General features: G+C 55.3%; 2 protein-coding genes across 8 annotated transcripts; one reads left to right on the top strand and one right to left on the bottom strand.

Annotated features, from left to right (window-relative positions):
* The first annotated feature begins 318 nt into the window (after positions 1-318).
* Positions 319-5,735, top strand: SLC37A4 (solute carrier family 37 member 4). Of its 2 annotated transcripts, XM_040977078.1 has the most exons (9): positions 319-1,505; positions 2,243-2,475; positions 2,745-2,988; positions 3,475-3,633; positions 3,801-3,886; positions 4,336-4,449; positions 4,645-4,710; positions 5,015-5,153; positions 5,237-5,735. In XM_040977078.1, exons 1-9 carry the CDS (start codon positions 1,358-1,360, stop codon positions 5,401-5,403), a joined length of 1,356 nt encoding a protein of 451 aa, XP_040833012.1. In that variant the 5' UTR covers positions 319-1,357; the 3' UTR covers positions 5,404-5,735. The 2 variants fall into 2 exon arrangements, with proteins under 2 accessions (XP_040833012.1, XP_040833013.1); XM_040977079.1 differs by lacking the exon at positions 4,645-4,710.
* Positions 4,400-9,673, bottom strand: TRAPPC4 (trafficking protein particle complex subunit 4). 6 transcript variants are annotated; one of them, XM_040977082.1, is made up of 5 exons: positions 9,462-9,667; positions 9,147-9,321; positions 8,253-8,356; positions 7,511-7,637; positions 4,400-4,469 (listed from the first exon to the last, which is right to left on the bottom strand). In XM_040977082.1, exons 1-5 carry the CDS (start codon positions 9,634-9,636, stop codon positions 4,424-4,426), a joined length of 627 nt encoding a protein of 208 aa, XP_040833016.1. In that variant the 5' UTR covers positions 9,637-9,667; the 3' UTR covers positions 4,400-4,423. The 6 variants fall into 6 exon arrangements, with proteins under 6 accessions (XP_040833016.1, XP_040833015.1, XP_040833018.1 ...); XM_040977081.1 differs by lacking the exon at positions 4,400-4,469 and adding an exon at positions 6,863-7,193 and having other exon boundaries at positions 9,462-9,673; XM_040977084.1 differs by lacking the exon at positions 4,400-4,469 and adding an exon at positions 6,863-7,193 and having other exon boundaries at positions 7,511-7,525; positions 8,255-8,356.
* Positions 9,674-9,724: the final 51 nt, after the last annotated feature.

Here is a 9,724-nt window from a genome sequence, read left to right as displayed (position 1 = left end):
GGGCTGCCGGGGAGCAGCACGTGCCCCTGCGTTTGTAGCACCAGCCTTGTGGCCTGCGCCCCGGTCCCCAGAGGCTCCCACCCCGGAGTGACCTGGGCGGCTTGAGGACGCCCGGCCTGGGCGGGTGCCGAGAACCTCCGCCTGTCCAGCCCGTCTCCCCCCTCGGCGTCCGGCCGGATCCTGGCATGGTTACCCTCTGGGCGTCAGAAGCGAGGGGCCTCAGGGAGACTACGTGCGGTCGCCTGCACCGCGGCGCCTACGCCTTTCTGCTCCAATTGCTTTCCCAGCCTAGTTGGGGGGGAGGCGAACTGGAAAGCAAGGCAGCTGGACACTTGCGGCCCCAAGCCGGCCGATGGCCTGCCCGCCCACTGCCCGCTCATCTCTGGGTTGGATGCCAGACCCGTAGCCTGTAGCCAGACGGGCGGGAAGCCCAGATGGACTCTGCAAGGTAATAGGGAATCGGAGGCAGCTCCCAGTGGCCTTCCGCCAGGACCTCAGCCCTTGGTGGGGGCTTTCTGCGGGACTGTGGGGGCCCGCGTGAGGGGGCTCCCCTGTTGGACAATTCTGCATCTTCTTCTGTATATCCACGGTTTCCGTTATCCAAGGTCAACTGAGGCTGGAAAATATCAGATGGAAAATTACAGAAATAAGTATTTTGTATTCACTCCAGTATATTGCAATCATCAGTTTATCAGTTACTGTTGTTAATCTCTTGCTGTACCTCAGTTAATTTATCCTAGATGTGCAGGTATGGGAAGAAACAGTACTTTAGAGTTTTGGTGATATATCCAGTTTCAGAAATCCACTGGGGTCTTGATATCCCCCCTCCCACCAAGGGGGAAGCTGTTGTGTGAGGTAAGTTACACCTCACTGCCTGCTAGACATTGGGTTTCTGGGGACCTGGGTGAATTCTGGAGCAGAGTGGGTCCACACAAAGAGAGCAGCCTCCCGGCCAGGGGCCCTTGCAGATAAAAGTAATTAGGTTGAGTATTAATCACAGCTGGTTCTCAGGCAGGTGGAGGTGGATGGGACAGCAGACATTCAGGGGACACAGGGAGCTGGCTTGGTTTATAGGCATGCCTCCCTCTGGGACCCCCCATCCCCATCCCCACCCCCAATTTGGCACTGGGTAATCTCTTGTTTTCTTGTCTCCTGTAGGACACCACTGGGTTCCCTGGGAGCCGCCTCAGGCTTAATGATTGTCCAGAAGGCGGCTATAAAGGGAGCCTGGGCGGCTGGGCGGAGGAGGCAGTGGGAGAAACCTAACTCAGCAGATCTGGGCACCAACCGAGCAAGCAAGCCGCGGCTGTAGTCGGACGTTCAGTGTCTTGGCCGGCAGGGCCTGTTCTTGTCTACCATGGCAGCCCAGGGCTACGGCTATTACCGCACAGTGATCTTCTTGGCCATGTTTGGCGGCTACAGCCTGTACTACTTCAACCGCAAGACCTTCTCTTTTGTCATGCCCTCGCTGGTGGAGGAGATCCCTCTGGACAAGGATGACCTGGGTGAGCCCTGGAAGGGTGGGGTGCTGGGCTCAGGGGCATAGAAGCAGCAGGAGCTCTGGATGCCAGTGTGGACAGGCATGTGGCCTGGCAGAAGCTGAGCCAGCCAGCACATGTCAGAGCTCAGGGCCCTCCCTGGGGCATCCTTGTACATGTGAGGAGGGCTGCTTCTCTGGGGTGTGTCAGGGCCTAGAAGCCACCTGCCATCCTTGGAGGCACAGAGGGTCTCAGCAACGCTCCCACACCTGTGTGGGTGCACGCTGAGCCTACAGTGTGGGTGGTGGGTGAGCTGCCACTGTGAGCTCTGGGAACTAGGCAGCTGACAATAACTTTGTGTGGCCTAGCATGGTGCACTTCCAGAGGAGTACGGCCTCTGATGAAATCCTGTAGCCCAGGCTCATATTTGGAAGGGGCCACGGTGCCACTCAGGCCTTGGGTTGGCTTCCAAGTTCTGCTCCCTGCTTGGGCCCTGACAGTGGAGGCAGACCTCTCTCTCTAAGAGCTGGAGAGGAGTCAGAGTGAGGCTGATGCTGAGAGCGAGGTGGGAGTGGGGGCAGAGGTGGCAGGGCCCCAGGGCTGGCTCTTCCTGCTCCCTTGAAGGGAAGAACCTGTCTCATCCTCTCCCCCACCTTGGGGGGAACCTGTCCACACCTGACCCCCTGCCTTCCTCCACCCCTCCTGTGCCTCTGCCCTGCCCCTAACCCTGCAGGTGTCCTGCTGCCCGCTCCCCTCCTCTGCAGGGCTCATCACCAGCAGCCAGTCGGCGGCCTATGCCATCAGCAAGTTTGTGAGCGGGGTGCTGTCAGACCAGATGAGTGCCCGCTGGCTCTTCTCCTCTGGGCTGCTCCTGGTTGGCCTGGTCAACATTGTGTTTTCCTGGAGCTCCACGGTCCCCATCTTTGCTGCTCTCTGGTTCCTTAATGGCCTGGCCCAGGGGCTGGGCTGGCCACCCTGTGGGAAGATCCTGCGGAAGGTGAGCCTGTTTGGATTGGCACAGGGGACACCTTAAGGCACCCCTCCCCTCCCCACCCTGCCCCATGGCAGGTGTCCTCTCAGGCCAGCTCCTGTTGCTTGTCAAGATATTTTAGGAGCCTGTAAGTGGTGGGATCAGGTGGCGGATGAGGGAGTTGGCCATGCCCTCATCCCTTGTAATGCGAGCTGCTAGGTCCACCCCTGACCCCTACCCTCAGCACGGGCTGGAGGCTGGGCACCTACCCTACTCTGTTCCCCTCTGCCCTACAGTGGTTTGAGCCATCGCAGTTTGGCACTTGGTGGGCCGTCCTGTCAACCAGCATGAACCTGGCTGGAGGGCTGGGCCCTATCCTGGCCACCGTGCTGGCCCAGAGCTACAGCTGGCGCAGCACGCTGGCCCTGTCTGGGGCCCTATGTGTGGCCGTCTCCTTCCTCTGTCTCCTGTTCATCCACAATGAACCTGCTGATGTTGGACTCCGCAACCTGGACCCCACCCCTTCCAAGGGCAAGAAGGGTGAGCCACCCACTCAAGCCAAACCACTGAGCACCGGTCCTTGTCATTCACTCGGTGGAATTCTGCAGGCGGGACGCGAGGGCTCTGTGTCCCTGGGAGCATGCTTACCAACGGGAAGGGGTGATGGAGAACAGATGAGGCATCAGTGCAACTGCATCACTAGGAGCAGAGCTGACAAGCACAGCAACTCCTGTCCTAGCCTATTCCTTCCCCAGGATCACACAATTCCCTGTCTCAGGCAGTATGCCATGCCTAAGTAGCTTGTGTTGGCTTGGGAACCTTCTTCCATCCTGGTCTTCGGTTTGTCTTTCATCCAAAAAGGTTGGCTAGGAGTTGAGAGCAGGGGCATGAGGCTGGGGGTACCCTTCACATTGATCCTGACTGTGCTGATGGACTCTGCCCCTAGAGCTGGTTAATGAGTGGTGGGGTGCAGGTCAGAGCAGGGCAGCCAGAGTGGAGCCAAACCTGGTCCTCTTTCTGGTGCAGGCTCTTCGAAGGACGAGAGCACCCTCCAAGAGCTGCTGCTGTCCCCCTACCTGTGGGTGCTCTCCACTGGCTACCTGGTTGTATTTGGAGTGAAGACCTGCTGTACCGACTGGGGCCAGTTCTTCCTTATCCAGGAGAAAGGGCAGTCTGCTCTCGTGGGTGAGAAGAGGGTTGGCAAAGGGGTGGGTGGATGATGGGATACTGATCCCCTTGCTCTGCTGAGGTCAGGCAGGCAATGGCTGCCCACTCAGGGATACCCTCCCCTCCAAATGCCTGTCTGGATTTAAGCCATTGTGACACAACCCCAATGTGTAACTCCATTCCAGGTAGCTCCTACATGAGTGCCCTGGAGGTCGGAGGCCTCGTAGGCAGCATTGCAGCTGGCTACTTGTCAGACCGGGCCATGGCTAAGGTGAGTGGGCAGAGGGGGGACAGGAAGGAGGAAGGTGCCTTAACTCTTTGTAGCGTGGCTGGCCAGGCACTGAGAGATGGAAGCCCTGGGCACAGGGAGGTTGGCAACAGCTGGTGTGGGCTGGGCGGTTGTTAATCCAGGCTCCTCTTATCTTAACCAGGGCCATGGGGGAAAGGGCTTTAGCTGATGTCAGCCAAGCTCTAGGCTTCTCCACAGCCCCTGGGAGAACTGGGCTTGGGGTAGACTTGGTGCAGCTCCCCAGCACGTGCCCCAGGCATGCCCCCAGGGTGGAATTTGGCCTCAGAACGTCATGAGCAAGTCCCAGGGCCTCCCAGAACTGCCCCTGATTGCCAAAGACCTGTCAGCAGGAGCCTGCTGTGCCAGAGTCCAGGGGTGGGGGTTCCATGTCCTGTTCGGCGGGCCTGACGCTGCTGGGACCATCCCCACAGGCAGGGCTGTCTGTATACGGGAACCCTCGCCATGGCCTGCTGCTGTTCATGATGGCTGGCATGACACTATCCATGTACCTCTTCCGGGTTACAGTGACCAGCGACTCCCCAAAGGTAAATCCAGAGGCCCAGGCCTACAGCAGGGGACAGGAGAGAAAGCAGGGGTCACTGGCACGTATCTCCTGCTTCCTGGCTCCAGGCTGGGCAGCTGTCCCTCCTCGGTTCTGTCTGCCCCAGTCCCTGACCTGTCCTTTGAGTGCCCTCCCCCATTTGGGGCCCAGTTTCCTTCTCTTCCTTCTGCTCCTCTAGGATGTTGCTTTCTGGACTCCGGCTCTTCACCCTCTCGCTGAGCTCACAGGCTTTACGGAACATGAGGTGCCTCAGTGACGTCTCTGGGTTCCTTCTGGTCGGACACGCCTTGGTCCTGCCCACTCTGCTTTGGCTCTTGCCATTCCAGCCTGTGCATGTGCCAAGTACAGGCAGTGTCAGCTTCTGCTCCTACTTTCCATGCTCACCTCGGCCCTTGGATTGGCTTTTGTGATACCTGCTATTCTAGCTGTATGCTGTCAGTTATACTGGGGAGAGGAGGACAAGGGTCGCTTACTGTCCGTTTTGCCGTTTGAGGCAGGGGTAGGCCAGTGGGAAGGCTTTCTGACTCGCTCCCCATTTGCCCTTGCAGCTCTGGATCTTGGTGTTGGGAGCTGTGTTTGGTTTCTCCTCTTACGGTCCCATTGCCTTGTTTGGAGTCATTGCCAATGAGAGCGCCCCTCCCAACTTATGTGGCACCTCCCATGCTATCGTGGGACTGATGGCCAACGGTGAGTGCGATGCCTTCACCTCACCCCCCTCTTGTGCTTGTAAGTCCCACTGGCTGCCACCTCACGAATCTCCTTTCTGACAGTGGGCGGCTTTCTGGCTGGGCTTCCCTTCAGCACCATTGCCAAGCACTACAGCTGGGGCACGGCCTTCTGGGTGGCTGAGCTGGTTTGCGCAGCAAGCACCGCTGCCTTCTTCCTGCTACGAAACATCCGCACCAAGATGGGCAGAGTGCCCAAGAAGGCTGAGTGAGGGGAGTGCAGGCTCTGGGGCACACCCCCACCCCCCAAACACACATCTGTGGTCTTTTCCCTGTGCACAGTAGGGATGCAGAGGAAGGGGGCTGCCCTGGCTGGGACTGAACCTTTGACCAGATCTGGCCTTTTCCCTGGCCCAGGTGGCACTGGAAGCTCTCAGTGGCTAATGAGGTACCAGCTCCCCCCTCCCTATGCTCTATTTAAGTAACTTTTGTCTTTGGACCCCATTAGCTCCTATTTCCTGCCTTCAAACAAACAGAAAACCCCTGCAGCCAAGGGAGTCTCTTGTGGCTGCCCTCCTCTGCTGGGCCCTGTCCCATCCCATTCTACCAGACCCACCTGAGTGGGACTGTCCCTGCAGCCACAGGGCACATTCATGGCCAGTGACTTCTGCTGTGCCCTAAGGCCACTTAGCAGTGGGCAGCCACTCTTGCCAATACCTCAGCCTCCAGGGGAAGACAGGAGGCCAGTACTCCTGCATCCAGCAGGCGTGTGGGTGGGGAGTAAGAGGGCTTGTTATAGAAGATTAAAACTAGATTTGATACTAAGCACTGTCTTTGGATTTTCTTTTTAAAAGGGAGATATAGAGGTGGGCTTTGGCCTTATGGTTAAGTCACTAGTTGGAGGCCTGCAGTTCACGTCAGGGTTTTTGCTTTTGAATCCTGGCTGCATTCTCAATCCCAGCTTCCCACTAATGGACACCCTGGGAGGTAGTGGGGAAGGCTCGAGGGGCTGGGCAGCAGCCACACTCAGGGGAGGCCTGGGCTGTGTTCTTGGTCCATGGCCTCTGTTCTAGTGGGGCTGCTGCATGCATTTGGGCAATGAACCAGCAGACAGGAGATCTCTGGATTCTTTTAGAAAGGATGGGGGAGGGGGCATAACCTAAACCAGAGACATTGCTTGGGAAGTATTCTGTCAATATCTGCACTTTCCATCCCTAAATTAAGCTCATGCCTCCTTCACCTTCAATTGAACACTGCATAATCAGTCAGAAGATCATGTCAGAGATATAGCGGCTGTACTATGGTAAGTTAAATTGCTTCACAAGAGAATAGCACAATAGTGGTGAAAGCCTGGATCCCAGCTCAGGCTGTTAGCAACCAGAATGGGGACACTGAGGCAGACAGCATGTACCTGGCTAAATTTTCACCTGTAACATAATGTACCCCTGGGATTAGGGTGAGGATTGAGAGATAAAAAGCAGTGAAGTCTTGCAGTAAGTGCCAGATAAATACTCCATCATCCTTCCTACTTCCAAGGACTCCAGGAACCAGGAGCAATTCTGGACTAGCTCCAAGCTTCATGATGCCAAATCTTAATATTTGTTCATTTAATGAACATGCTTGTTTTGTTTTCTACCAGAATACAGTTCTCATCTTCCCAGAACCCCCTTGCCATGTCTGTCTCCCATCCCATGCCTTTTCGCCACCCCAGATCACTAGAAGAGCAAACACTCAGACCAAAGAAATGTTTATTCCAGCATGAATGGGCTTACCACCTGCATAAATAAGTCTGTATGTACAACGCTGGGAGGTAGGACCATGATATATACACAAGGGAACAGGGCATGGCCAAGGCTTGGGATTGGCACAGGTTGTCATGCTCCATTGTCCCATTTTCAAGTATGCTAATGAGGTTGGGAATGCAAACAGCAGGGATCTCTCAGATGGGGGTCGGGAGAGGCAGGGATCCACTTTGGATTCTGCTCAAGACCCAGGTCCAAAAGTGCCAGCCTTCTCTGCTACTTCCAGGGCTAGCTTCAGGTTCTGATCGAACAGCTCACACCTAAGCCAAGCCCAGGAGACATAAATGAGGAAGCATGAGACCCGAAAGAGAAAAATAAATACATACGTACGTACATACATAAATAAATAAAACAAAAAGTGTGAGACCTGAAACTCCCTTCTGTGGGATCAGAGGCAATTGGAGGGAACTCCACTGGAATGAGGGAGCTATGAACGCCAAAGGAAGTATGGATTCTTCAAATAAATCAAGAGCTAGTAATCACTGTTGCCTTAACTTAAGTTATGCTCTACATTTCACATTGCCCTGTGGAGAGCACGTGGCTTTCAATCATGTGCTAAGGGAGCAGGACCACCTACCTGATGGGCATTTCCAGGGAGTAAAATGGGTTCTTGAGAGCAAAGTCTGAGTATATCTCATAAATTTTTCGGAGAAGGGAATCTATGCCAGCTTGCCTGGGATCTGCCAGCACCACAAACTTGATCCCTGCAGAGAGGTCAGGAATGGTTGACTCAGACAGAGAGAGAGAATGCAGCTAGTCACGTCACCTTACATTTGTACAGAACTTTCGATTTTGAAGTGTGCTATCCCAATCCCTTTTCTGTTGAATCCTTATTGGTACATAAAGCAGGCAAGGCAAAACTTGGAATCTTGGCTGGGACCAGAGCCTCATGAAGTGAAGCGAATTATCCTTCACCCAGCTGAGACGCGAGTTCCAGCTCCACCACGCACTTCCAGTCTCCAACTGCCTCAACAGAAACTGCACCAGAGGGCACACACACAGGAGCGAGCTTGTGACCTGCGTTAATGGAGGAAAGCAACAACACTCTGGATCCAAAGGCCATCTCCACTTGGCTTTCAAACTTGATTAGGAAACAACACATCTAAAACGTGCAGTATGGGCCAACACTTTTATCAGAACATACGCCAATCAAGGCTGAACACACTGGGTTGACGTGGAGACAGTCAGCTTCAAATCCAATACTGCCTTTGGGGTCTCAGAACAAAAAGACCAGAGGGGCTGAACCCCCACTCCCAAAGCAACAGCCAGCCTTCTCCCTCACCTGGCTCCGCTTTCTCTGGCCTGTCCAAGACACCTACCTGTCAGTGTCTGGAAGCAGTGCAGCTTGAATGTGTCCGTCTCCAGCATTTCGATGCCTGAGCTTCCCTGTTCAGGAGACAGCTGGGAGCCAATGGCAAACAGCCTAGAAGCGGAAGAGGCACAGCCGGGAATGTATCCCGAAGCTGTGGGACGGGAGTGTTTCTCAAACCTTTTCACTGACATGACTCTATCTGCCGCATCTGGGACAACCAGGAGGGAAAGTAGGAACAGCTTAGGAACAGTGTCCAAAACTTTTGAATTTATATGAGTCCTGCAGGTGTTTTACATCACATATATTTATAAAATAGTTATTTACTCATCTACGAGGCAGAGTCAACAGAGGAAGAGACACAAAGAGGGCGTCCATTGGCAGGGCTACTCCTTAAAAGGTAGCAGGGCTGTGGGTGGGGCAGGAGGCTAGAACTGCCCCCTGGTCTCCCACATGAGTGGAGTTAGGACTGCAGAGTAGCTGGGTCTCAAGACTCTCCAACTAGTGCTGGCGTGTGTAGGTCCTGTTACATATCACATATTTTCCCATGAAACAATGCAAACTTTTATAGCACAAGCACTCTGGAAAAACGTGTCATGCTGATTTTGCTCAATAGCCAGCACAGCTTAGTACCATAGTTGAGAACAGGAAATGATTTTGAAACAGTTCAACTTTAGAGATAAAGAACCTTAGGCTCACAGAACAGAAGCTGACTTAACTATGCTCATACCACTGCCGGTATTACCAGAAAAACCTAGGCTTACTGGGTTAGTGGCCTTCCTAAGAACTCCTGGCTTAAGTGCAGTCAGAGAAAGGCACTGCAACCCAGGAGACCCACACACATCTAGATAACCTGCGAGCCAAGTGCAGCTCAACAGGTACGAGGAAGGGTCGAGGGACTTACGAGTGGAACATGGAGGCCAGCATGAGCTTCTCATTGGAGGTGAGGCGAGGCCGGCCGAAACGAATGGACACGGGGTAGTTAGCAGGATTACCCAGATATTCCAGTACCTCCTTGCCATCGGCCGTGTACTTGCCGTTCACGTCCGCGCCATTAATGGCCAGCACTGCGTGGCCCACTGCAGGGGGTGAGGCTGAGTCAGCGAAGCTGCAGCCCCGCGGTTCCGCCGAGGCGACAGGACACGCGGTCGCGCCGCCTCGACCCCCACCCCGGCGCGTCAGCCCACTCTCAGGACCCCCGGGCCGGAGCCTCGCCCACCCCGGATGCCGTCACGCTGGCCGAAGGCCACCAGCACGCGTTCGTCATGTAGCTTGAGCAGCAGATCCAGCGGGTAACTGAACGTTTTCTCAGCCTCGGCCCGCGGCGCGTAGCTGTCCAGCTGATAAATCAGGCCGCCAGCTTTGTTCACCACATACACGCTAAATATCGCCATCGCTGCCGCGCTTCTCCCGCTGACAGACCCGCCCCGCAGGCGTCGTCACGTGACCCGGCCCCGGCGGGACCCCCCCCCGGTGCGCAGC

Source organism: Ochotona curzoniae, unplaced genomic scaffold (assembly GCF_017591425.1).
Source record: "Ochotona curzoniae isolate NIBS_2020 unplaced genomic scaffold, NIBS_Ocur_1.0 contig_2723, whole genome shotgun sequence".
Taxonomy (NCBI): Eukaryota; Metazoa; Chordata; class Mammalia; order Lagomorpha; family Ochotonidae; genus Ochotona; species Ochotona curzoniae.
Note: the sequence above shows the minus strand (reverse complement) of the source record. Positions and strands in the feature narration are given on the sequence as shown.

Bases quoted from the DNA above. Each gene is read 5' to 3' on its own strand.
- SLC37A4 (XM_040977078.1), top strand. From the start codon at position 1,358: ATGGCAGCCCAGGGCTACGGCTATTACCGCACAGTGATCTTCTTGGCC. The intron at 3,634-3,800 runs GTGAGAAGAGGG...ACTCCATTCCAG, and splicing joins AGGGCAGTCTGCTCTCGTGG to GTAGCTCCTACATGAGTGCC. The intron at 5,154-5,236 runs GTGAGTGCGATG...CCTTTCTGACAG, and splicing joins CGTGGGACTGATGGCCAACG to TGGGCGGCTTTCTGGCTGGG.
- TRAPPC4 (XM_040977081.1), bottom strand. From the start codon at position 9,636: ATGGCGATATTTAGCGTGTATGTGGTGAACAAAGCTGGCGGCCTGATT. The intron at 9,322-9,461 runs GTGGGCGAGGCT...CACCCCCTGCAG, and splicing joins CCAGCGTGACGGCATCCGGG to TGGGCCACGCAGTGCTGGCC. The intron at 7,638-8,252 runs GTAGGTGTCTTG...ACCTCTCTGCAG, and splicing joins CTGCTTCCAGACACTGACAG to GGATCAAGTTTGTGGTGCTG.